Source organism: Agelaius tricolor, unplaced genomic scaffold (genome assembly GCF_023055355.1).
Source record: "Agelaius tricolor isolate 1412-34295 unplaced genomic scaffold, bAgeTri1.0.p SCAF_6, whole genome shotgun sequence".
NCBI classification, from domain to species: Eukaryota; Metazoa; Chordata; class Aves; order Passeriformes; family Icteridae; genus Agelaius; species Agelaius tricolor.
Genome location: NW_027269266.1, coordinates 35,264,384 through 35,291,603, shown reverse-complemented (window position 1 = coordinate 35,291,603; position 27,220 = coordinate 35,264,384). Strand labels below are relative to the sequence as shown.

At 43.2% G+C, this 27,220-nt stretch overlaps 4 protein-coding genes across 14 annotated transcripts in view; 2 read left to right on the top strand and 2 right to left on the bottom strand.

Annotated features, from left to right (window-relative positions):
- KAT2B (lysine acetyltransferase 2B) overlaps positions 1-9,611 on the bottom strand; it is a 40,722-nt gene extending 31,111 nt beyond the window's left edge. For 6 of the 9 annotated variants that reach the window (XR_011679562.1, XR_011679561.1, XR_011679563.1 and 3 more), the window contains exons 1-2: positions 9,183-9,611; positions 207-333 (exon numbers count right to left, since the gene is read on the bottom strand). Coding sequence is in view for 6 of the 9 variants with exons in the window: in XM_071429318.1 (XP_071285419.1) it covers positions 207-333; positions 9,183-9,404 (349 nt within the window). In the remaining 3 variants the exon portion in view is untranslated. The remainder of the gene's footprint in view (positions 1-206; positions 334-9,182) is intronic. The other 3 variants (XM_071429319.1, XM_071429320.1, XM_071429317.1) reach the window with 3 other exon arrangements.
- A 517-nt stretch (positions 9,612-10,128) lies between these two features.
- On the top strand, positions 10,129-24,246 carry PP2D1 (protein phosphatase 2C like domain containing 1). Its single transcript, XM_071429885.1, is given in 11 exon segments — positions 10,129-10,205; positions 10,671-10,816; positions 11,131-11,290; positions 12,293-12,413; positions 18,587-18,998; positions 19,001-19,115; positions 19,117-19,174; positions 22,848-22,887; positions 22,890-23,278; positions 23,696-23,864; positions 23,867-24,246. Coding segments are annotated over 11 exon segments (1,797 nt in total). The 3' UTR covers positions 23,977-24,246.
- EFHB (EF-hand domain family member B) overlaps positions 11,795-27,220 on the top strand; it is a 54,481-nt gene continuing 39,055 nt past the window's right edge. The window contains exon 1 of the mRNA XM_071429327.1: positions 11,795-11,868. The gene's annotated coding sequence lies outside the window, so the exon portion shown is untranslated. The remainder of the gene's footprint in view (positions 11,869-27,220) is intronic.
- RAB5A (RAB5A, member RAS oncogene family) overlaps positions 18,806-27,220 on the bottom strand; it is a 21,987-nt gene continuing 13,572 nt past the window's right edge. For all 3 annotated transcript variants that reach the window (XM_071429331.1, XM_071429333.1, XM_071429332.1), the window contains exon 6: positions 18,806-25,648. In XM_071429331.1, the coding sequence (XP_071285432.1) occupies positions 25,533-25,648 (116 nt within the window). In that variant the 3' untranslated portion in view covers positions 18,806-25,532. The remainder of the gene's footprint in view (positions 25,649-27,220) is intronic.

Here is a 27,220-nt window from a genome sequence, read left to right as displayed (position 1 = left end):
TAAAACTAATTTTAGGATTATTTCCACATTAAACATATCTTTTAAATATTAAACATATTCCAATCGAAGCTATTGACATTTACACCTAATCGTGACTCCCATTTCTAGGCCTTGACGTGAAATGTTGGGGCTCAGGTGCCTGGAGCACAAGGAGAAGAAGGAGGAGGAGGAGGAGAGGAGGAAGAGGAGAGGAGGAAGAAGCTCACCCAGCGCGTGGCTGCAGCTGCGGCAGGGCTCGGCCAGGCTGACCGCCGCCTGCTGCAGCTCGGCCCGCGGCGGCGTGGGAGGCGGGTTCGGGTTCTTCCAGCCATTGCATTTACAGGATTCCTCGGCCTGAAATCAAAGCAAAGGGATATCGATCAACGCCACAGAACACAGGAATTTGCTGGAACTGTGTTATTTCAAAAACAATAATTTTTATTTTTTTTGGAGGGGGAGGATGAAAAGAGGGGACTTGGGGAGTTTTGCTGTTGGTTCGTTTGCATTTTTATATACCACATTACTTATTTCCTTCTTTTCTGGAAATTATCAGAAACAGAATAGAGTCCCAAACAGAGAGATTAACACAGAATAACCAACCCTGCCTAGCTCCTTTGCAGACAGCCCTCACTCTACTGAAAAAAGCATTCAAATATTTACTCTACTGAAAAAAGCATTCAAATGTTGTAAACCAACATTTGCAGATCCTGCTGTTAAAAATAGGTTAGAAACTGCTGTAAAATCGTTGATAGATCATTAAGATGTTCTGTTAGTTTGGTTATTATATTGTAAAAGGGGTTAAAAGGGTACTTTTAAGAAGTATAGTACTCCACGTACCATCATACACCGAAGTGCACCACCCCCAAGCAAAACGAGCCAGCCTGGACAGAATTGTCATGGGCCAATCAAGAACCTTAAACCTTCATGCAAATGAAGGATCGAAAAAGAAACCAATCCAAAGGGACAAAAGACAGGTTAAAAAGGGGCATCTGACCCACTGAACGTGTGCCGCTCCACCGGGGACATCACTGCTGAAAAGAAGACCCAGCGCCAGCACCGCAGCATCCTCGACGGGACCACTCCTGCTTGCCCGTGGGCCCCCATGCCTTAGGCCTTTCTTTTTCTTATAATAAAAGCTGAAATCGCTTAGTACCGGGAGCTTGCTCACGTTTTTATCACTGCCACCGAGACAGATTTAATTATTTAAACGGGTTATCCAGCAGGCAGCATGTTTGTCACTGCCTCATCAGCTACACTGGCACCAAGGAATCTCACACAGCTGAAACCAAGCCCAGGTCAACTCAGGCAGGGCTAACTAATGCTGAAATAACCAAGCAATAAATGCACTATTGGAGAAGGCTGTTTAAGGCAAAGAATGCTTGGCCACAAAAGCAACAGATGCCAAAGACAGTGGCATTTCCGCTGCAACCTGCTGCTTTCCCTAGGAAGTTTGCTTATGCTCACTGCATGTGAAACAACCACCAAGAGAATGCAGCTAAAAGGGAAGACCATGAAGGGAGAGGTTGTGACTTTGGTAATCGTGTCTCAAATCATTCAGAAGATCAAAGTACCAATTCCAGTTATCCAAAGAGCAGCTTTACAGGTGGGGATTTTCTTCTGCACATCCAAAAGGTCTTGGTTATTCTAACATCATTAGTACTCTTATTTGAAGATCTAATTGGAAAGAAAGCTTGCTTTTCTACTCTTCAGTGATATCTGTGCACCGGGTTGTAAAAAGATACTCATGAAATCGCACTGCCGAGACCTCAGTGAGGAAAGTATGCCAATTGCTGCATAATATTTATGGCTGAAACAATCTTAGTAGGAAAAATTATAATGGTAATATATGCAGCACTAATGTATCATTTTTCAAAACTGATTCTGCATGCATTTAGTGTGATCTATTTCAGGAACCTATTTCATTTTCCTTTTAAGTTTCCAAATCCCATCCTACCTAAGGAAGAAGAACGCAGGAGAAGCAGAAAGGATCACAGCTTGACAGCTCCTAGCACTGACAGCTTTGCAAATGGCTGGTAAATTGTTCTTTTAAACTCATTTCAATATCCAGTAACCTGAGAACCAAGAAAACTGCTGCCTGCAGTTTGCTGAGCACCACATGATGTTTTTACCATCTCTGAGGCTTAAGCATTTACCCAGCTGGGCTCCTGGCCCTGGGTGCCACGGCCTCTGCCTGTCCCGGGGCAGTCGGGCAGGCACCAAGGGCGCTGAGCAGCATTTTCTGTAGGCACCGGGGTGACTCAGAAATCCACCTACAAGGACCCAGCAAAACCATCTCTGCATTATTTCCCTCGAAAAAGGGACTACCTACATGGCCTGAACCTCCTGGCTCTCCAAACTCACTGAGAGGGTGCAGACTGCCTGCCAACCCGTGCATTTATAAAGTGAAATCAGAGAGGCTTCAGGATGAAATGAGGGGAAGATGAAAACAAATTCTTTTTCTAAGTCTCATAAAATGCAATCTGAGAAGATTTATGGTGAAGTTTATGTTCTTTTCCTATCGTGTTTTCTGTGAGTAATGTGATTGGCAGAGAAGTGAAGTGTAATTTTATGGCAGAAGCCGTCTCTTGCAGTTTCACAGGCATTGAGCCAGTTGTGTTTTCATCCAGCCCTACAGGCCCTCCAAGCTAAAGGGATTTGAGGGATCAGAGACTGAGGGATACCTGTGAAGCACAGACTGCCCCACTGCAAGGACTCTGGACATCTGGAAGATGACACAAACCCCTTATTTTCAACTAGCTTCCCAGTGCAAAACCAATGCCAAATAAACTATACACATTTGTTTTGTGAGAAAGGCAATGTTGCCATGAAAGTTTTTGCATTTAACATAAAGCTACAGAAACTGTCAACCAAAAAAAGTCTGAAAATGAGATTCTTGACAAAGAAAACGCAAGAAACAATTGTGAAGGGGTTGTCAAACAAAAAAAAAAAAGATTGAATATTATTTTAGGGAAGTAAGATTTGACCCTTCCCATGCAGCTGTCTGGACAAATGTTCAGCACTGTAAATTACTGACATATCACCATGCTTATTATTTATTGCCTTAAATCAGGCCACAATGAAGCATATCCAGAACTCCCTCTTAAAAATAGGCACAAGCTCTTTGAGATTTTTTTCCTCTGAGTGGAAGAAGTATGTCACAGAAGCTCACCAAACAATGTTTACTATCAAGCCAAAAAAACTATAAACAGTGAGTAACTATGCAAACTTTAGTGTTGCACCATAATTAACAGCAAAGATGCAAACAGATGCACGAATCGTGATAACAGCTCAGTTAAACTGACAAAAATAAATATCAACCCACCCACAGAAGAACAAAACCAGCATGCTTGATGACAAATTTTTTTCTGCTCTTGTTGGTATTTCCTCTCCAGATCTTTTTGCAACAGCTGTTAATTGGTATTGTTCGAATTATTCTTGAGACCTTAACCAACCAACCACTAGGGTGGGGTTTTTTGGTTAACCTCAATAAAACACCAGAATCAGCATTAATGTTCTCTTAACCAAGGCAAAACAGAACCTAAAAAGGTCCTCTTTAAAACTTTTATTGTAGATGTTGACAGTGCAAGTATTTTGCAGTGAATATGCAATGTGCATTCCTCAGTGGCTTAAATTGCTGAGTTGTTTTAAATGTTCCACAGCATTTTGTTCATTCAATCCTTTCTTTGACTATCTTCAGCTTTTTTCCTTTCTTCCTTTTTTTTTAATGTCACTCATCTGCTTTTCATTAGAAAATAAAGTATGACTTCACCTCTGCAAAAACTTAATGTAAGATCAAAGCAGTTTTGAGGGAAGGAAGGAAAAGTATTTGAAGTAGCACATCCACTCCTTGAAGCCCTGTTTTCTGGGACATCTGCAGAGCTCTGATAAATCCACTGTAGAACTTGTGCCCTAATGAGGCCTGAAAAATAATGACCATCATCTTTGCAGGCCCAGGGAGCATGAACACCACACTTCATTGGTGGTTTTTAATTAAATTGGAGGAGTGCAATAAAATAAAACACAACAACTACACACTATTGCCTTCCCCCCTCCCTGCAAACAAACAAACAAAAAAAGCCAACCACAAAACAAGCAAAAAAGAAAAAACCCATTGCAGAAATTATGTACATTTTGCACTGCATAACACAATTTCAATTTTCTTTTTAACTCCTTCCATGTTTGGTGGAGTGTTACAATGGGAGAAATCAAACTGTCCAGTAGCTCTGGGCAGTGAAAACTATAACTCTAGGAAACATAAAGTGATCATTTCCCTTAGAATACTGAATAAGTATTCACTGATAGGTCAAAATGGACCATGAAAAAATACAGCACATTTTAACACAAATTGTCAGAATTGTAGTTAAAAGGAAGCACCTGAAAGTTACAATATTGCAAATATCTCAGCCCCTTTTGGGTGAGTTTCAGCTCTGCAAATAAGAATGAATTAAGAATGTTACAATAACCTATTGACTAAAATATCTCTCCCCCTTTTGGGTAGTGAATGGGCAAACTTCAAGCTAACTTAATTATAAGGCAAAAGACCCCAACAGTTCTAAATCGGAGTTTCAAATAGCTGTTGTGCAGGATTTTTCTTTCCAGCTAAAAATCATACAGGTTACCCTATTTGGTAATTGAGATGCAAAACAGGCTCAACAGATTATGCACAGAACATTACAGATCTTCTCTATTTCCAGCAAGTATAATTACTCTAGAAAACATCTTCTTCCTCCCAACAGAAAAGCTGAGTAAAATACCCTATAAGCTTTTTCCTGCTGGTAGCAAGCTCAAAATGATAACTTTATCAAAGAGTATCATATAAACTATAATAAATACACTGATGAATTTAAATAATATTTTTTTCCTACTCATATGTCCAGTACCCAAGAACCAAAGAGCCACTCATATGTATCAGGAAATTAGCTGACCCATTTAACTTTAACAATACAAAATAAGCGGTTTAATGGGTAGCTTAAAGGGCATGTTCTTAATTTATTGATTGATCCAATTATTTTATTCCCTGTACCTTCCAGTTTCACTTACAGAAGAGAAGTAGGCTACCATATAAAGCTTTTATTAATAATAAGCAACCAGTAAAGTTGTATCTTGTAAAGTTAATGGTAATTTCCTATTTAAAGGAAGTTGCTTTAATTGGGGCTGTAAGACATTATAAAACCGACCCACTCCACGATGAAAGTGATAAGAAAGCTTTAGATTACTTCTTTGTCTCCTATACACTTCTGCAGAAAACAATACATTTCAAGTTGAGCTTCAAGGAGCTGTACTCTCAGTATAAAGAGCCCAGCAGTCACATGGCCAAATTGGCCTCATCTTAATCTGCCTTATAAAAATCAGGAAATAAAATATTTTCTTATGGAAAAGGTGACACAAGTTTACCCTATGAATGCTTTTTTTTTTTTTTTTTTTTTTTTTTTTTTTTTTTTTTTTTTTTTTTTTTTTATGTGTGGGAAAACTAGAGGCCACTCTAGAATGAGAAGTGGGAAGAAGTGCTTCCAGAAAGGATCAGCAGCAGCTCTGGAGCCTGGGGCTGGGATTTTACTTCCACATCTGCCCATTGCTCACCTGCTGCAGGGCCTTGGCCAAGTCATCTCACCACAACCCTTCTCACTCTGCCTACTGTGCTTATCTAAAGCAAAAAGCTTTTCTTCAAGGAGGTATTATTCTTTGTGCATGTGCTTTAGACTACTGGGTTCTAATTATATCTGTAAACACCCAGGCATTACTGTAAGACATGTATAATGAAAAATAAACAAGTTTACAGAAAACTTAGTGTACTAAAATAGTACATATTTCACCTTATTTACAAAAAAAGCTCCCAGTGAGACGGAAGAGAGAGTTGTATTTTCACATATTGTAAACCAATAGGGAAAAAAAAAATGCAGAGGAGGCTTCCTCCTACATCTTCATTAAATATATTTATGTGTGTAAGTCACACAGTGCTGCTTTTATGTAAAATGCTGCAAGCTCACATGCCTAATGCTCAATTTCACAGTGGACAAAACCAAAACGATGTATGCAGCCATTCATACACACACAGACACAGCAAGTGCCAAATACAAAACCCCTCACAGCACTACTGTGTACCTCCAAAAGTCATGAAAACAGCACCAACTCCTCTCATATATCTTGTTCAGAATGCCACCCTCCTCCTTCAGACTTGGGCTTTTAAGAAGGTTTTTACCAAGAAGAGCCTGTTCTATGCCTTCCACCCAGACTTTTCTCACAGACGAACAAGTCAAGTGGAGCAGCTCAACAGCTACAGCTCTCCTGGTCCAGTTCTTTTATCAGGAAAAAACCCAAACTCCACATTTGTCTAGTCTCAGGTCCCTAAACTTCAAGCTCATTCTGCTCAGGATACGTGCACACCAAATATGTATTTACCAGCAGTCCTTGTCCATGTTTCCCATGATGGAAAGGGATGGGCTGTAAAGAAGGACCAGGAGGACCAAGCACCCTGCCCCTGAGCACTGCCCTTAACTCTCCTCTGCTCAGCATTTCTGCTCTCACCAGTGACACTCACCCTCTGCACAGTCACTGACCTCTCCACCTGCTTGTGTTCTGACTTTATCCCTAGCAGACAGGTGCTCCCTGGCTGTTACTCCAAACATCCCTGAGGCTAAGCTCCTAATAAATTCTGCATGCTGAATTCTGCAATGAAACTCCTGTGGGAGAAGGTGATTGGTGTTAAGGATGCTGTTACATATTTTAGCACTCCAACTTGCACAGCTCCATGTAGATTTACATAAGATCCACGTACAGTCACTAGTTGAATGAGAACAGATGTCCCCTTTGGAGATGGTGTGAGTGTTTGCCTCCTCTCACTCTTTTGCACTCACAAGCACAAATGCAGAATCAATGAAAGAGAAGTTGCAACCCAAAGTAAGAAAAAGTTTAAAGTTACACACTGCACTGCTACAGTTGGCAAACCAGCTTATCGAGGCTACAGTTTCCAGCAAATCACTAATGTTACAAGCCAAAAAGGGTCCTTCTGGAGCACCTGCCAGGTGCTCAGGAAAAAAAATAAAACATTCTTCCACCCTGCACTATCCTTCCCACCTTATCCCACAGGAGAAGCTTGCAAGGAGCTTCCAGCCTGCTTACTTGTTTTTGTTATGAGATCTGAAAGCAAGCTGCCTGCCACTGAACTGCTGTAGAGAAGTCAAACAGCAATTTTAATCTGAACACAGTGCAGTGTTTAGTGCTGGAACTGTGCCTACGTCCTGGCAGGATGAAAACCCCCTGACCATGGGTCCTGCTCCATTTATCAGTACCAAGACACACATCCAAGACTTGTCACAGACGAGGGCCAGCAAGGACACCCAGCAGAGCACTGACAACAGGAGCTGTTCCTGCTCTGTACCTCATCACCTCCTGCAAGAGGGAAAGAGGAGCTGACAGCAGGCCACAGTGTACCCTCCTTCCCTCCCAAATGGTGCTCACCTCGCTTACCACAAAGCACCTGCAAGAGAGAGGCTGCTGAGCCCCCAAAAAAGCAAAGGGTTTCAGAGGAGACAAGGCTTCTCTATAGCACAGCAACATCTGCGGGGCAGAGCACTACAGGAGAAGGCTTTCACCCTCAAAAACATCATCTGGAGGGGCATCAGAGGGGAAAAAAAAGCACCAACCAAGGAAGAAAAAAGCAATTCAAACACACACACACACTTCCCTAACAGCCCACAAAAAATTTACCCACTTCACAACCAGCTTCATTTATTAGCAAGTCTTGGTAACATTAAAATATGGGGGTGCAAAGGGGAATTAACACTGGGAAAGCTTCAAATCATTCTGCCCACAGTTAGTGCTGCCAAGTTCAAGTACAGCAGCTGCTCTTTAACCTTATTGGCACTGGTGTAATCTCACACTGTCCCATGCATGCTCCAAAGCTGAAGTGTAGGTAGGTGCCTGCACATGTGGGAAGAGCTAAGACATTGCAATGTGTGGCTTCCGTAATTTGCCCTTCCATGGCAGCATTGCGCCATGCCCTCAACCTACAGCTAAATCTCCTCGCACCGCCAGCCAGGACTACAGAGCCGCGGTGCAACGATGCCTCGTCTCGTCTGTCAGCTTGGCCTTTCACTTAACATCTGCCGAAGTAGGAGAACAGAGAAAATAAGATGCACTTTTTTCACAAACAGCTACTCTCAAAGCTGAAAGCATTACTAGGGGATCTGACATCAGCACTGCCAATCTAAATATGTCAGACCCGCTGTGCATCCACAAATTGCCTTGACAGCAGCAGCGCAGCCAGCGGCCCATGCTCTGAGCACAGGCGACAATGACCGCGGTCTGAGCTCTAGAGACGAGAGCGACAGCTCTGACCGAGCTCCCTCCCTCTATAATAAACAGGCGAGTCCTGCTTCTCCCACCAAGAAGAAAATCGCAGGTGGACAGAAAGTGCTTGTGATGGGAAACCAGGAGCAGCACTCCTGAATGCGAGTGCAGGCAGACACGGAGCAGAGAGCCCTGCTGGGCCAGGGTACAGGTGCACAGGGGACCCCGCCATCCGCTCGGGCACCACACACCGGACACCGGCCCGGCGCTACGTGACCGCAGGGGACACAACTTTCCCAAGCGCGGAGGCCGCGCCCCTTCGCCCCTCTGCCAGAGCTGCTGGCGACAGTGGCAGCTCCAGCCCGGAGCAGCGGCTTCAGCGGTGTCAACAGCTCCGCGCTGCGAGACCGCGGCCAGGGCGGGCTGGAGCAGCCCCCGCCCGGGGCCGGGAGCTGCGGGCGGAGCAGAGAGGTGCCGCGCTCCCCGCCCGGGATGTTTACGCGGAGAGCGCGGCAGCAGCGCTGCTCACCCAGCGCTCACCGCCAGCACCGGGAGCCGCCCCGCCCGCCGCCGCCTCCGCGGAGGGACTGCCGGAGCAGCGGGACGGGCGGCGGGACGGACGGGCGGCGGGACGGGCGGGCGGGCGCCGGCGCTACCCGCGCGGTCCCGTATTCGGTGCGCGCGGGTTTAATTTTTGCGGCCAGCGGCCGAAAAGCTCCGGGGGGAGCAGGATCCACCGGCACCGCCGTAGCCACCACTTCCTCGGGCAGCGCCGGGCGGCAGCCGGGCCGCCCCCGCGCCCGGCAGGGCACGGCCCTTCCTCACCGCCTCCCTCCCTTCCTCCCTCCCCTCCCCTCCCGTCAATCCCCACCCTCCGTGGGCGGGGGGGCTCCCGCGGCCGCCCGGCCGGGTACCTTGCAGGCGGAGTAGACGCCCAGCTTCTCCAGCTTCTTGGCCCGCGGCGCGGCGCGCAGCTGCGCCTTCTTCCCCGCGGTGCGCGCCGAACCAGCCCCGCCGGGGTTCTCGGCGGCGCTGCGGACCGGCCCCCCGGCGGCCACCCCCGCGGCGGCCGGGGAGCCCTGCTGCGGCCCGCCGCCGCCCGCCGCCCCGGCCCCGCCGCCGCCAGGCTCCGCCATGCCCGCGGCGCGGCGGCGGCCGCCCGTCCGTCCGGCCCGCCGGCGCGGCGCGGTGCGCCCGGCCTTGGACCCTCCCCTTCGCCGCTCCGCCGCCGGCGGCTGCTCCCGGGGGGGCGGGAGGAGGGACCCGCCGCTCCGCGGGCGGCTCCTGCCCCGCCGGCGGGGGTGGGGGGCCGGCACCCGCCTCCCGCCGCTGCGCACCGCAAGGGCGCGCCCGCCTCCCTCCCTCCCGCCCCCCCTCCCTGCGCGGGGGCTGCGCGGGGCGGGCGGCGCCCCCGCGGGAAGGGCGGCGGCACCCGCGGCGTGCGGAGCCGCTACGGAGCCATCCCGGCCCTCCGGGAGGCTGCGCGGAAAGTTGCCCTAAAAAGAGGCGGCATCGCTGGCAGTGTCGCACGGTCCCGAACCCCGGCGAGCCCGCGGTGCTGCCGCAGCCGCCGTGGCCCCTCGGAGCGCCGCTACTTTGTTTGGCTTAACCATTGCCTTCCCACACTGTGTACTCTGCGGCCACCCTTGAAGGGTTCCGTCTTCTTCCCCAGATCATTTCTAATTGAATGTAAAAGTACGGGTCAGTTTGAAATACCGGCTAATTTAAAAACTCTCTGCTCAGTTTCTCGTGTCGTGGTTCTGGGGCTTGGTTTTTTGTTATGTCCAGAAACAAGTGTTGAGAGCAGGTCAGTTCATACCTTAAAGGGATCACCCTTTAATTGAAAGTTAAATTAAGGAAATGGCCCTGCTCCAGAGAGCGCACTCCATGCACAGCAGCAAGTGCACCGGCTGCGAAGCGGTTCTGCCCCGCTGCACGTATGTAAAACCGTGGTTGAGCCGTGAGAAACCACAAATGGCAATTCCGTACTACGGCACCACGGTTTAAAGGGTTGACATTGAGGCTGGGCGTTTGCGTAGGATTTACGGTTCTTTGATGTGTGAAGCTAAACTATCAAAAAAGCAGTGTGAGTTTGGAGGGAAGTCCCAGCAAAGAGAGAGGGCTTTGCAGGCACAGGGCGTTGGCACCTTGCACGGGGAAAGCAAAAATAACTCTAGGTTTGTGCGAAGTAATATTTGGGGGGAAGGATGGGTGCCAAAACCCTGCGGCGTCCTTCTTCCCTTCGCAGCTCCTGGGGATATTTTCAAGCATGGTGTTATACAGCGAGTCGGCATATTCACGAAATTACAGGAAACCAGAATGGAATAAAATGAAGCATTTAATGAAACAGGGAGATCTGTTGTTTTTCTCTATTTACTTATTTATATTTTCATTTCGCTGAGGTTTTCAAATCGGCAGCGTGTCGGTGGCGTGGGGGTCAGACCTGCGCCCCGGCCTCTGCCGCGGGCCGTCCGCAGCCGGGGTACCCCGGGGGGTGCGCGTCGGGGCCGGGCTGGCTTCGGGCTTCCTGCAGCTGTGACAGCGACCCGTAAGATGGCTGCTGCCATCCCCGCCGCTTTAAGACGGACTGGTTAAGGTGGAGGAGCCGCTGCCCTTGGCTGTAGCAGCCTCAAGATTAATAGGAAATGAAACGTGATAAGAAAATCCAGTTTGTCTGGAATTTAGGAGAGAATTATCTTCGTCTTTTATTTTTAAATTTTTGGTGTAAGTGTCCGAATCACGTTTTAAAATAACAAATAGCCGCTGTATATTAGCAACCCCTAAGAAGCTCTTTGCTTGCATTTTCTTTATGCCGGTTAGGTTTCTTCTTTCGGACTTGAAAATGAAACTGTTCTTGCTTAGTTTCGCTTTCAGCTTTCCCACGACTCCTCCTCGGCAGAGCAAATGTTACGAGCAAAGAGCACATCTGGAACAACACGCTGGCTGCAATGGACCACATAATATCCCCGCCTGAACATCGACTCCTAGTTATCCTGGGAGTTATGTACCTTTACACGCCCCTGTATGTTTTTCCTTTTTTGTTTTGTTTTTTTTACCCCAAACACCAGGTTCTCCTTTAACCAGGTAGATAATGATATTTAACCCAGCATTAAGTTTGCACACTTGCATGTAATGAATTACAGTTTTGGTATTGAAAATACATTTACTGCTTTCACACAGATGAATAACTCCACCGATGTGCATCAAGGCCACTCAGTGGGCATTTATGTCTGAAGCTGCACAGGTGAATGCTCACAGGATCACAGCCTAGGTGAACAACCTTATTCTTTAGGAACCTTAAAAGCCTGAAAACTTATTGCTTCCATGAAAGTAAAATCAAAGATGAAAGTTGTCAGGAAGCAAATAATTTTACTGCAGTTCCTTCTTGAATCCTCAAGAGCATGGCTGCCATACCATGTCATGTCTCTTTTTTTCCATTATACCTTGATGCTCGCCAGATAACCAGAAATGTAAGTCTACCAGCTTGTGGCTACAGATACGGTTACTATAGTAACATTTATAAACACTAATTTCACTACACTTGCAGACCTGCTGCCTGCTAGAAGCTGCTTTGAAAGAAATCACTCTAACTGTGAATAGGTAAGTTTTCCTCTTTCTTTTTTTTAACATGAAGCCTGATCATTGCTCACATTCTAACTTTATGCAAATATGTTGTTAAAAACAAAAAGAAAAAGAGCTTTACTTTGTCTTAAACTGCTCCAGTGAAAAGAAAAATATTACATTTAAAATTTTAACAAGACTAAGGAGCGAAAAGACAAAAAACAAACCCCTTATGCTTTGACATACGAGTGGACACATGTCATTGTTGCATATATCCAGGCTGTTTTCTTCTCTTGGCTGAATTCAGAAGTGCAGCACATACTAATTTTCTAATTATAATGCGTGCATAAACCTGAGCACCATGCAACCCCTCTGTTGCTTGGTTTTTGTCATTAAACATGAATATATTAAATTAGATTCAAACTCACAGTATTGTCTGAAAAACCCTCTCCACATTTTTCAGTTTCTGTCCTTTGGGGCATGTCAGTGGGTTTGCACAAGTTGAGCTGACTCTGAAACCCGAGTTGAGGAAGCACAGGTGGGAGCAGATGATCCTGCCTGTGCTGCTCAGCTCACAAGCTCAGGTGAGTAGCCAGGTGACTTCAGGAATGCTACTCATCTGCATCAAATTAGGGAAGCCAGGAGCCAGGTGAGACACAGGTGCCAGCTCATGTGGGTTTCAGGTCTCGCTCAGGCTGCTGATAGCCCTGAGGGGGATCCCTGCTCAGAGCCCATGCTCCCAGCAGATCAGACATGCATTTCACATTTGTTGCTCCTGCATGAATTCACCATGAACACCTGACAGGCTTAAATGCAAGAGCCTGTGTGTTAGTATTATTCCAAGGAGGCAAAGGAGGCAGCTGCGTTCTCGAGTCACAAAAGAGGAAATCAAAATACAGTTCAGGGCGTGCCAGACTCCTGGTTATTACCAAGTTGTCATTTAGGGCTTTTGGGGCCTATCTTGCTCCCATAAATTAAAGAATGACTCAGTTAATAGCAGCCTAATGCTGAATGCTACTGCTCTGACAGGGACCACCCAGCCCACAGCTGAGCTCTGGGAGTCTACCCCTAACCCTCCTCCCTGTCTCACAGCCCAGTCAGATCCAGCATGCCCAACCTAGCCTTGTCTCCCTCCTTTTGTTCAAGAGAGATTTTCTTCCAGTGCTCCCACCTGTTTTTACTCTTGCCATTCAATTCCAATAGGAAAAGCATAGCTCTTGCTCTTCCAGGGAACTTGTCTGAGTATGAAATCCTATTGTGTCCTTTCATTAGTGCATTCCTTGTGGGTGAGGTGGCCTCCCTCCTGGCCACCAGGCATTCAGGAGTGCTATCAATAATTTGTGAATCACTGGAAGTATTAACAATACTAAAGTTTTGCTCATTAGGCTGCCTCTAGCACCTCGTCAGCTTCCCATGGTGCTTACATGTGACTCTAACAGCACAGACCTTCCCATCAGGTTTTTGCTCTGATAGGAAACCTCACACCCCAATTACCCAGTTTCTAAAGGAAAAAATGCAGAAAAATAAATGGATAAAATGTCATTTGCAACACCCATGGCTGCTCCAGTCGCACAAATTTCTTGTTAGTGATGGACCATTTAGCAGTTTTTATATGCTTCTTACCCAGAGGATGCTCTTCCTGACTGCAGTCAGACTTTTGATTTAATCCAAACCAAGTCAGAAAACTAAAGGCTGGAGTCACTCCTGCCTTTGCATAATTTGTGTGTGTGAGGTCCAGAAGATGTTTGTTGAAGTTATTTAGCCATCAGCAGTCACTGCATAGGCTTACACTGTATTATTTTATGGTAATGAGAGCTCTGGATCTCTTCTTGCAAACATGGGATGTAATACCTATTTTTCCCTTACCTTCTCTTTGACTCCCCACAATTCTTTTGTTTATTCCTTTCTCTAATGCATTTTTATGTTCTCTCTATTCCTTAATTCGTGGCAGAGATCCCTGCAAACCTCTGGGACTCCACTTGGTGCATTTTGACTGCTTGTGCCATGTAGGGCAGGTTATTTGGTGGAAGCCTGAAATACCCCTGGGAGACTGGCACAGGCACTGCTGGCAGGGATGGGAGAGAAAGGGCCTCCTTTCTCCTTTCTCCAGGTGCCAGCCAGCACGCTTGATACAGAAATAATATCTATGTCAGTGTTGTAAGATGAAGTTTCAGTGGCCTAAGCACATCTGGTTGTGCAAACCCAGTCATGAGCCTTCTACATATCTGTTGTATGAGGGACCACCTGGAAATCCTAGATTTTCCAGGAACTAGAGACACACCCATAGGCACCACTGCCAACCCCTCAGCCAAGCAGCAGAAACTAAACAGCTAAAAACTTCCATTTGGATTGACTGTAATAGTGAAAAATGCAGAGCAACCCCAGGAGTACAGCACCAACCCCAGCTGGGGATCTGTGGGGTGAGGGAGGCAGGATGTCAGCAGGAGTGCAGAAGGCACAGTTACATTATCACCACCCATCTTCTACCTTCTGCCACAGCTTTCTTTGTGGGTCACCAAACCCTCACATCCCTCACCTCCTGTGCCAAGGCTGGCAGGCTCACCATCCTCACTCATTGTTTCACGGCTTCTCTGCCCCACACAGGCCCTTGGGAGATAGCAAACTGCTACTTCTGCCCCACTGAGACTGACCCATCTATGAGGAAGAGCTGCAAAATATCTGGAGTGTAGAAAGAGCTGGTCTGTCATTGTTTCACTACTCCCATTTCCCATTTTGATGCTTCCTCCCAGTTGAGGAGCTGCAGCTCTGCACAAGTGGACAGTGTCACAAATTATAACTCTTGCCCAAGAAGACCTAATGATGGGGACTCTTATTTTAGAGGGTGGCACAAAACCAGAGGGCCTGGAATCCCGGGATTCCAGTTTTGGACAACACTTTAGGAGACAAATAAGGAGACTAATTATCTTAATTTATTCCATAATTATTTTAATTATCGATCGCTTCCTTCTTTCTTACCTATTATCAGGTTTACAGGTGCGAGTACAGGATTCCAAGTCCTGAATGCAGGCTCTGCCCCTGGCATTCTCCTGTGACTCACAAGTTTGTCCTTATCTCTTCCCACACCTATCATAACAAGACTTTCTTGAAGCTGCATCACTGCTTCTGGGGATGCAGTAAGTAGGCTATACATGCACGCCTAAGTTGACTCACTTGGGAGAAGATGTCTTGCTCCTTCTGCACCATTCCTTCTGTGGATGGTTTTAGAGAATGAGGGGATCAGTTCTGATAAAAAAATACTGGAAGGTATAGGGCATGGCTCCTGGGTTAGCAAATTAGTTTGTTTTTTCATGTGAAGACTTTTTCAGAGGCCTTATATGAGTTTAAGGAAGGCTTTGTAAGGGTTTTCATGTAAAATATTTGCTCTTTGCTGCTTTGGCCAAAGATGACCACGTGAACCTGGGACCTGCTAAGGCAGCATCCCCCAGCAGAGGGTGGCTCCAGCTGTGCAGCAGGGCATGAGCTGCACAGCCACACTGCACCAGACCAGTGCTGATGCCTCACCGCCCACCCTGGGTGGCTCCTTGACACATGCTGGTGGCATCAGGCACCCTGCAGCTCAGAGGTAGTCCTGGCCATGATGAGAGTCTCTGTCATGGTTGCTGTATGTGGGTGTGATGCATTCACAGTTTTCCAAGGGAGGTGCTCTGCAAGAACTGGGCTGAAGGTGTGGAGGCAATGAAGCCATGTCCTGGTGTCACAGGCACATGGGAAGGAGAGGACTGAGAGGGAAGCACAACCTGAGACATGAGCAATAAGTAAATAAGTACATCAGGAAAGCAGGAAAAGACAGGCAAGGAAGCTGGTGCTCATTCAGCAAGAATTTGTTTATATGTACTAGATGATAATATTTTGATGAGAAACTCAGGGAGACCATGACCTCCATTTTACATCCCACAGTCCTTCTCTGCCTTGTCCCATCACCCACAGGCAGGCAGGCAGGCAGGCAGGCATCTTTCCAGCACTGGTTTCAGCATCAATAACAGTCACCATTTTCTAAGACCACAAGTATGTAGCAAATAATAAAACCCCCAAACCTAAGAGAGGAAGGAGTTCAGGCCTGGAGATTGTGCAAGCTAAGTTCTGACTGTGTCAAAGGGAAGTGAGGAAGAAGCTCTCTCTGGGTGGAGATAGGAACAACATGTGTCAAAGGGAGATAACTGCATATGGGACTTGTCTGTTCAGATACAACTCTGATCCTCCATCCTCAAAGCTCAGGAACATCTTCCATCTTTGGTAATTAAAAAAATGATAATTGTAGTGCCAAACTGCAGAAACAGAAAATAATCTTGCCTTACCTTATTAACAGCAAGCAGCTCCAAGTGTCATAGCTAGAAAGGTTTTCCAGAAATATGAGATTTACTGAGACAATGGTATCATCTGCCATATAAGCCTCATGCTCTGCCTCATTCTGCCCCTTTTAGACAGGCCAGTGTATGGCAGACTAAGCTCTGACCAGGAGGCTCTTTGTTATGACACACAGTAAATACAATTTTTTTGCCCTTGAAAACACATAGAATCTCAAACTGTGGTTCACTCCCCATTCTTCTACATCTAATTTCTTTTTATCTGCTTCTATTTTCATCTCAGAACATTAAACTGTGTTGGGTTTTGGCTCCCTAAATAGGCACAGGGAAACTGCAGTGAGCTAGAAAGCTGAATTTTATCTTTCACTGTGAGGCTGGCAGTGCTTTAGCTTGGTGTATTGTGCTGTCAGTATCTCACTGTTATCCTTTAACCTGACAGCAAAAAACCTCCCAGTCTGTATTTGTTCCTGATGAGAGACATACAAGGAGAGAAGGACATATAGACTAATCTTTTTACTTCATTAGAGATCAGCAAAGCAAATGTTTCTTATTTTATATCTTTACAAGGTTTTTAGCTACTAACATAAGCAATTTATGCATAGCATAAAAAATTAACATCAGGGCTGCCCTTTTAATAATTATAAGCAAAGTTATTGCAACTAAAGAGTTACAGCCTATCCTGCTACATGAATTATTATGTATATTATCCTGGTTATTTACACATTGTAATTAACTGGGACTGTTTTGGTGCTTTGAAAATGTAATTTCTTAGCACTTACAGCCACTTATGGAGATACAAACCCATGTAAAATGTGTGTTAAGAAATTCAGTTTGCTGAGATCAAACTAACATTTTGCTGGAAGTTACCCATTTCCTGTCTCTAGTCCAAGGGGCTTTTATATACACTAAACATAAAATGGGCTACTATTTAAAAGACTGACAAAAAATAGCTTACCAGGTGTTTTGTATACATTAGTCCTAATTTCTCTCAGGCTTGAATGCATCGTTGTAATGAAAGCATTGAAAAGTCTTGTGACATCTCTGTCTCAAATTCAAATTATGCAGAATAAAGGAAAAAGGGATCTGCACAAGCAGCTTTACCCATGCACCTCCTCACCTTTCCCTGCTGGAGAGGTGCAGCATTTTCAGAGGAGTCTGATGTTCACCTCTTGTAGAGAGACAGACTTTCCTATAAACTGATCCTACAGCAGATTCAGAGTTGTAGCCAGCTGCAAGCCACCTCTGGAAGGATAAGCTATCTAAACTGTCATAAAGGGTTTTTAAGTGGCTCTGCATAATATCAGAAGATATGTTGCAATTGATCTACCTCAGCTGATCAGAGGCTCTTGATTCATTAATTCATTAAGATGTATTAGGATTAATTTCAGCTAAAGGAGGTTAGGGCTTTGACTTTAACGACATTTTATCTAACTGCCATGACAGAAAAGAGGCACACATTGAAACACAAACTGCAGAAATCCTTATAATACAGAGGTGATGGAGACAAGTAGTGAGACCAAAAAAAAAAAAATACACTGCTGCTAAACTATCTTCCTTTGCCCTGGTGATGAATTATCAGCAGTTAACAAAGGTTAACTAAGACAGAAATCTCGTAACAGAGAATACAACAGCACATGCATTTTTGTCTGATTTTTCTCATCCATAAATGCTAGATACTAAAAAAAACACATAATCAACTTGAATATAAACACTGTGTTTTCATACTTAGTAGATGCATGAAGTATAGGCTGGCAAGCTTAGCTGCTCACATGGTGTCAGGATTTTGTGTTATGGTGTCTGTGCATGTATGTCACGTGCTGGTTTAGGGGGAGAGGATGTTATGCAAGCAGCAGTTCATACTGAAATTTTCCAACCCTGAAGCAGAAATCACTTGGGAAAAAATTCTAGGTAAAATGGCTTAGCTGTTCCTGAGAATAGGGTTTGGAAAATATGTTATTTTGAATGTATTAAGCTAAAAGGTTTTTTCTTTTTCTAGAGAAGCTCCAAGACGGTCAGGTTTTAAACTACCACTTGGCAATTTGGCTGAAATGGCATCAGCAGTGCTTCTTTTCATTCTTGTCAGTTTGCCCAAACCAGAGCAAGTTACAATATTTAGAAAGCAGCATCAGTTTGCCCATGCCAGGTAGAGACATGCCAATGTGCAGGCAGTAAATTCAGACAGGTCCCTCTGTGCCACCAGGGCTCTGTCAGGAAACACCTTGCTCAGAGGCTCTACAGCTCTGATCCTTGGCTTGGCAGCACCAGGTGCCAGGCCTGGAACAGCACTGCGGGGAGCAGAGTGAGGCGAGAGAGACCGAGCTGATGGGGGACACTGGAGCAAGGAGCTGCAGAGGAGGAACTGGAGGTACAGGGGGCAGGGGGAAGCCACAAGCTCTGGCTGGAGGACAGGTAGAGAAGCTGGTGCTGACTAGAGTCAGGTCCTTGCAGGGCCGAAATTCTACACTGCTAAATTCTCTGAGACACATAGGCAGAAGGTTCATTACTCACTTGAATTCCTTGTGGATAATCCCACTCCCACACCATTTTGTGATCTTGCCAATATCAACAATCCCGGTACTTCTAAGAAAGTAAATAATTCTTTAATAAAAGCATTACTGATTTGCTAAGATAAAAATTCCACATGGCAGAGAGACATGGAAGACAGGTTTATTGTGCTGGACAACCATGAAAGTAGGTCAGATACATGCTTTCTGCAGATTCTTGATGGCTGTCACAGTGTGACAGCTACAGAAACAATTGTAGCAAAGCTTCCACTTCTATTTCTTAAACAGCTTTCTCACATGGATTCCTCCCACAAAAATAAAAATGACAAAGAGCAAATTCTAGAAATTTTGCCAGACTAATCAAGCAGATTACAGGGAAAAAGAGAAGAACCAGGCAACGAGGAGACCAACAAGACCAGTCTATTATGAAAGCGTATGCTAAGTCCTTTTGGAGAATGCAGATTTTTACAGCTGGGAAGGAATGAGGTTTCCAAAGGTCACTGGAGTGGCTGTTCAGTGGGAAAATAATTCCTAGAGAAGAGATGGATGGCACTGGGGAAGAAGAAAGAAAACATCCTGAAAACAACACACACAGCCCATTAGCGAGGACAGCCAAAGGTGTTGCTGGGCTACTGCACGTTGCTATTATAGGTAAGTATATTCCACACCAGGATTTTTTTCCCTTCATCCAATTAAGAAAAAAAAAAAAAGAAAAAAAAGAAAAAAGCAAGCCTAAATTAATCTAGACATTTGTTGGCAGTTGGTATCTGGAGATAAAAGGCAGCAATTCCTTTAGCTTGACAATATGAAGGAGACATGATCAATTCCCTCACAACTGATACTGCTATCAGACAATAGTATTCAGCTTCTTAGATAAGTAGCCTGAGCACAATATTTGATTTAAAGCATTTAACTCAATTTACTAAGGTAAAAGACAGATTTAGGAAATATTCCATAATACACAAGTCACCTCTGTAAGAATAGTATGTTTTTTTCTTTTTAAATCAAGAGGTTTAAAGTGTCATCACTTTAGGACAGGCTTCTGATTTTTGATGATTCCAAGTCCTTCTATCAATGAAACATGCTTAAGATATTCTTTTAATTAATTTGTTTCATTGGACTAAGTGTCACCACATTCTGCTACCAGCAAATTGAAAACATAATTTGAGGAAATAATCTGAATTATTACTTTCTGAAATAGGAATCTGTTGTATTTTACTCTTATGAAAGAACTATTCAGACCTGTTTCCTTATGAAGTAGAACCTTGCTTTTCTTTAGTGCAGAATCAGTTATTTATTACAATCAGAAACTATGATACATTCCTAATGCTTCTTCACCCACCCCTGCTACAACGGACACTAGAAAAGCTCTTGCAGACTCACAACTCCAGTCATTGTATCTTCCCACCTGGTGATTTTTCTTACCAGTTAAGCACCCTCCTGTAGGTAAAACAGCTGTGAGATTACAAGCAAGATACTTGCTTTCCCACAAAGGAGCACACAAGTAGAGTGGGGAAAAAAAAAAGCAGAGCGTGTATAAAAAAAAGCAGGGGGGTGAAGAGTTCCAAATGGATTTGTGTCTGCAGCTACATTCTCTTCCAGCCTCTGCCTGAAGCACATGCCCAGCACTACATCAATTCTCTATCACTCTCCTTGGCATTAGTAAGGAGTGGGCTGACACTGCAGCTGACATCAGAGGCACTCTTTCTTCTGTGATGTGTGCATTCACACAACTTGTAAGACTTCTTCATATTTCCCCATATGAAATTTGACTAAAATTAATGAAGAGGGTCAAATATCAGTAGAAAAAGGGAGAACCATTTGAGAGACTTCATTGTGGTCAAGACAAGAAAAAAAAAAAAAAAAAAAAAAAAAATAAAAAAAAATCATGTTCTACATTTGAAAAAAAACAATTCCAGATTGAAAAAATACTTTTCCTTAAGAACAACTTGCCCTCATCTGCCAGCCTGAGAAACACTGTAAACCAACTTTATCATGCACTGACACTGCTCTAGGTAACTGTGGTGTATCCCATAATCTCCATTCTTCAATGCTTGCTGCTACTACAGCTGTACTTTACCTCAAATAAGCTTTCTGCAGCTATGTGACCTTGACTGGTACAGGTATCAAAACAGGTAGTTCAGCACTAGCCCACCTGTTCTTTCAGGAAATGCAGTCACACCTTTACTGGAATACAGCATTAACTCACAAAAAGGCTGCAGTGTTTTCAGAGGCATTTGTTTCCACCTTATTGGAAACATATTTTATTTCAAAGAGATTGATGAAGGCAAGAACTGAGGCTGGGTGAATTCTTTACCAAATTGCTTCTGGGTCTTGTTACCTGCCTCACCCATTCCTTACAGAGAGGGTTTCATGCTGGTTGCAATTAAGGATAACATAAATTCAAGCTCTGCTAACAAGTTAAGGTTTGAAGTTCATCAGAGGTACTTTAAATCTTTTATGATTAAAGTCCACATTTCTGAACCACTGCTAAATACACATTTATTTAATCTAATACAATTAATTTTCCACCAAATGTACCACATCAAAGGAAAGCATTCACGCAACATCAACTTCCATTTTTCCCCAAGGAGTGCATTCTTACATAAGTACAGACATGTTTCTTCAGCTCCAGGTAAGCAACTAAAGAGGATGGTCAGATACAAGGAGCAGGAGCTGGTGACATGGGCCATCTTCTTCATTTAGTCCCATATTGATAGGTCAGCTAAGTTTTGTTGACTCTTTTGCCCTGTCTCTGGTTTGCAGACAAGAGAGACTTGCATTCAAAAGAGACTTTAAGATTAAAGATTTTACTCTCTCTTGCAGTCAGATTGTTCCACATGGGTTATATTATGGCCTTGGGCAGGCATACAGTTGGTGGTCTTGCTCCAAGGGTTTAAAGGATATTTTACACATTCTTCTAGAAAATGGAGGATGGAAATCAGAGGAAGGAAGGGGAAACAAGCACAAGGAAACATACAGAGCACAATTTAAGGCATCTAAAATTTATAATTAATTAAAAAGGTGCATCCTTCAGTTTGGTATTTTGAATCACTTTCTGATTTAAGGCAGAAGAAATCTGCCTTCACAGACTAGACTCAGCTGTCTCCTACACTCGATGATGCCAATACTGCCCAAGAAACACAATTACTGTGTACACAATGCCTACTCATACACCCTTTTCAGAGATCTGTGCCCCAGTCTAGCCAGATGTTATTAAAAATACAATATAAATGAACACACTGCAGCCAGCTCCATGCCTAGAAAGTCACCACATCCCAAGGAAGTTCCTTCTGCCTGGCATTGCTTTTACCCTTATGACAACACATCGGAGGGGACTGAACACCTCCCCTAACACAAGAAATGGTCTCCCAGGGCAGGCACAGAGGATCTCAAACAACACAGCACTTTGGTTCAGAGCTCTTTCCTTAATGTTCTGCACTCAAATCTGACATGACCAGCCTCCCGCAGTGCTGCAATTACTAACACTTTTAATTCTCAGATTTCAGAAATGTTGAGGGACAGGGAAAATACCTCTTCCTACTAAAGCCAAGAAATTAGTCCTCAACTTCCCATAATGACTAAGAATTCTTGCTCCCTTGGGTGCCTCAACCAAGGGATTTAAGGCATCCTGTAAGTAAACAGTAAATCCTACATCATGTCCAAATTATTTTCAAGTACTAGAATTTGTAGGCTGCCAGAAACAGTTTGAGCTGAAACTTCTTGCTGAGTTCATTCAGACACTTGAAAGCACATGTTCTCATAGGAGAAGTATTTGAGAAAAATAGAGAAGTTGCACCTTGACAAGAGTGCATATTTTTCATATTAGACTGCACTTTAAGCTGAATGAAATGTCACCTAAGACTCCTCTCAAGAGTTTTTTTGCAGTCAAGTGATTTAAGATTCCAGAACAGTCTTCTAAGAATAGAAGGGGAAAAACCACAGAAAACTTTGCTGTAAAACCAGAAACAGATTCAATGATGGACATATTGTTGCCTGTGAAGTAGATTATTAACTGTGATCTTAGGTTTTTTCCCAGTCCTTAACAAAACGCTGATACTGTAACAGCAGTATCTTTTAAAAAAAACAGTATGCTATAAATACTATTTAAACTTCAGATGATGTACGTGCAGTCTTACATAAAAACAGAGTCATGTCTCCTAAGAGCACAGCACTTCTAATGTGAGAGAAAACACTTCAGAATGGTGGAAACATCAGCACTAATAAACCAGATTTGTAGAGGGATACCTGAGAACTACAAGGGCTCTTGGACATCACAGAGCTCCAGTAAAAAGAACATCTGTTATATCTGTACTTCATACTGCATCTGTCCCTATAAATGTTACTTGCCAGTTTCTTATTTTGACTTCTAACGGGCTTCGAGGGGTTATGGATTACCTGAAGTACTTGCACCAACTCTTAACATTCACTCATTATTTGAGAATGCATGAATGTTGTTCAACAAAACAGGACCTCGTATGTCAGTGTCTAGTATCCCTTACTGGAGACAACTTTACTGACTCAAGCATTATTAATCATCTGCAAGATAGAATACAGCTATTTTATTCCAATCAAAGTATTTTTCAGAGTGACTCAAAAGGCAACCTGAAACAAAATCAGTGAAAATGTTCTGGGAAGAATTACAGGCATAGTAAAAATGGAATTCTTAATAAGAAAACCCATGACCACAAAAATCAACCTAATCCAGAACTGTCTCTTTTTAGTACCAATGAAGTAAATTCAAAGAACAGAGATACACTGCTCCAATTCTAACACACAAGGTGACTCTGAAGAACTCAGTTTGACAACAGAAATTTTTATCCAAGTTTTCATCCACAGTGAGACTTCAGAGCAAGAAGAAACCAACACTTTCTGTGCAACAGGTCCAAGTCACAGCTATAAGCAGCTGCGAAATAATGTGCTGGCATCAAGGTCTAAAGCAATGAAAATGCCCTCAAAACAGACAAAACCATGCCATCTAATTCTGACTCAAATACACAGCTGGCAGAAAAAAATGGACTCCAATTCATTTTGTGACAAACTGCAGGTGATGTTGGTCAAGAACTGCTAAAGACTGTATCACCACTGGGTTCTAAACCACCACCACAGTTTGAAAAAGACACAAAAATGTACCCAATCAATTGCAAATCACAAGCTGCAGAGGAGACACAGTCAGCTCAGAGACACTGCAATGCAACAAGTCACCTTGTGAACAACTGGCAAAGACTGCATTAGCTGCAGGTTCAAGAGACAATATTACTATTTTGATCATACTTCTAAATGGATGTGATAAGATACCCAATTACCTCAACATTTAAAGATTTATACAGGATAACTGGAGTGCCACAATATATATATAGGACAAGCTTATATTTAGCTGTGCCATGAATTTATTGAAAGCATCTTAAATGCCGACCCATACAGTGAATCAGACATCTTGTCTGGAACTGTACAAATGCAGTAAAACCTCCTGAAATTCCCAATAAGAACCAGTAATCAAAATTTTTTTAAACCACTTTATTCAAACCTGAGCACCTCAATATAAAACTAAACACTGGTGAACTGTCATTTTTCTTGCTAAACCCAGATTACTGCAAATTTAAAATCTGCACAAGTAAGTTTCTATCAGTTCAACATTTAAATAGACTAATTCATCTCTTCTGACACACTTTGTAGATTTCATATAATGAAAATAACTAAAAGAATTAGTGCAATATACTGGACTGATCAAAATAAAATGTACTTTGGAAAACAAAGTTGCAAAGTTCATTACTGACAGACAGCAGTACTTATGTTACAGATACAGGAGCATCATTTATTACTGTTCTAGCCATAAAGGAAGAACTCAGAACCCCCTTTGATTAGAGAGGAAAAAAGTTAGCTTTAAGTAACTGTACATTCTGTATACCTTTAAGCAACTCTTAAATATTACAGAAAGTATTAAACAAATGTAGACTACAATGCAGAGTACCTATTTACAGTACATTAATATCCAAATTTAAAATCAAGTTGGATGTACATAATCGTTAGTGCACTATTTTTTTTCCTTAGGGGAAAAACAAACTGTAATGGCCAGCAATGATCAGAAACAAGAAAGAAGTCACAGACACCGAGTTTGTTGTGGTTTTACTTGAAGAGCTCTTACAGTTTGTAGAGGACAAAAAACCCCATATCCTAAGTTGCAGAGTTGAATTTACTGGTCTGTACCCTCTGAATAGATTAGAAATGAAGTTAGACTTGATTCATCACTAATTCATTAAGATAACTAACTGGGTTGATATAATTTACATACAGTGTACCAACTAAAACTCCACTTTCTGGCAAGCATAGAATTCTTAAAATTGTTAATGCAAGTATTATCTGTAATAAAATTATTAACCTATGGAATGTGTAACTAAACAGTGGATACCTGCAGAAACAACTGGTTGCATCAATACTGCAAATAAGTTTAAGTAATTTTTAGACCCTGTTTCTAAGGAGGTTTTAAAGCACAATTGAGAATTATGAAAAGACCCAATTCTATTTATTATAACAGTGATCAGTATTGAGGCTACAGGAACTGGCCAATTAGGTCCACAGAAAGTAGTTCTTCTACACCTCTAATAATAACAACTGATTTTTAAAACCTTTCAACTGAAGGAAGTTTATTCCGCCTCCATCTCTCCTCTACTGCTGAAACATTACAGCCAGTGGTGGATACATGCATGTTAAAATTTTAGGTGAAAAGAAAACTCTGTATCATGAACTTGACTATTATTGTAAGTCTCTTCGCTGTTTGGAAGCTGTACTGGACCAGGTTAAGCACTCCAATTCCATGGTTATTAACAGTTAGGAAGCAGAAGAATATTCAGAACAGTTTAAAGCAATTGATCTTTTAGTTACTACAACATTGACTCTTGGGTGGTTGTGTGGGTTCGGTAAGGTCTACTCCTCTTCCTCTGGCAGAGCTGGCTCCTGCATTCTGTGGTTCATTCTTGGGCAATTTTTTTGCTGTAAGGTGAACAGGAAGTAAGAGTTAAACCTGAGATTTTACTAAGATTAAATCACCTGAGTAAACAGAACAACACATAATAGGCATATCAGTGTACTCATTATATAATCTGATTTGATTCGGTGCACTGGTAATAAAAGAAGTGAAGACACTTCTTAATGATTAGCTACTTTATGATTTCCAGGAGTAAAATGGCATTGGTAACCTGAGCAGTAAAATGTATCTGCACAGGTGTGCTATGCCAGTAAATGACAGCTCTTGTGGGAATCCACCCACACAGAACAGGCTTTAAGATCAGGATGTTAGTGCAAAAAGATACAGAAACATTGAAAAGGCAGAAAACACAGACAGAAATGGGTCAAATAGTTCCCAGATATGCAACCAGTATAAGTGTTTGCAGACAACATATAAAATGCCCTCAACACCAGATCAAGCCACTCCTGTTTTTTTAAAGCTGTCTCTTCTCTTCAGTTCTTATCAGTCAATTGACTGGTAATTTCTTTGTTGCCCTTGTAGCTCCAAGGTTCCTCCTCAGTCTTAACACAAAAAATAAGAGTGAAAGCTGTCACCCTTCTGAGCAGTAGCTTCTCCTGGATTTCTCTCCATCAGAAAATTGCTAAGTTCTACACAAAAGGACTTCCATGGGCCTATCTTACCAGGGCCCAACAACCACCCTTGCTCTATAGTTTGGATGAATGGTTTCACTCCAAAGTAATTACTTCGGTCAGTTTTTAGAAGAGCTTTTTCTAAAATGAATGAAACCCAGCCAAGAAACAGCAGAGCAGACATCAACATGCTGTGGTACCAGATAACCTCAGGGTGCTGGGCAAGTGGGTGGGCCACAGGGATCCTCTGATATCCCCTCCAAGCTGGGCTGTTCTACAGTTCTGTGGTAAAATCCAAGAATCCACACAGTACTAAGCTGCTGAGCCACTACAAAGGGTCAATGCACCAATAGAAAAATGTCTTCAGAGCAATGTTTTGGATTCTAGAACTGTATCTAGAACTGAATTAGCATTGGGAATTTTTAACTGGGAGTTCTGAATGAGTGCTGCAGCAGTCAATTTAGAAGCAGCTGCAGCTTGCATCCAACAATTCTTTCAACATTCTCATTTTTCATTTTCTCTCAGCTTTAAGATCATATTTATACATGGTCCTGAGGATTGCATCCATATTTTGCAGGCCATTCCAAATTACATGCAATACTTATAACCTCATCAGAATTTCCATTCAGAGTCTACTGCTGCACATATCTTGTTCTGATGCACTAACAAAGCTGAATTTCACCCCACTGATGCAAAATTCTCAGATGGCCAAAAAACATTGCAGACAAAATACACAGTTACTAACTGGGCATTTTTTCCCTCAAATTTACTTTATAGGCTTCATTAAAATAGGGAGGCAAGAATTACTGTTGATATAACAAATTTTTTTAAAAATCAGATTTTGGGGATTTTTTTGAACAGGAAGCAACCTGCACCATTAAACATAATCTTGAAATTTCACCAGAATAGTACAGTTGAGCATTTCTGTATCATTAAATGCAGGACTATCTTGAACATTTATGAGAA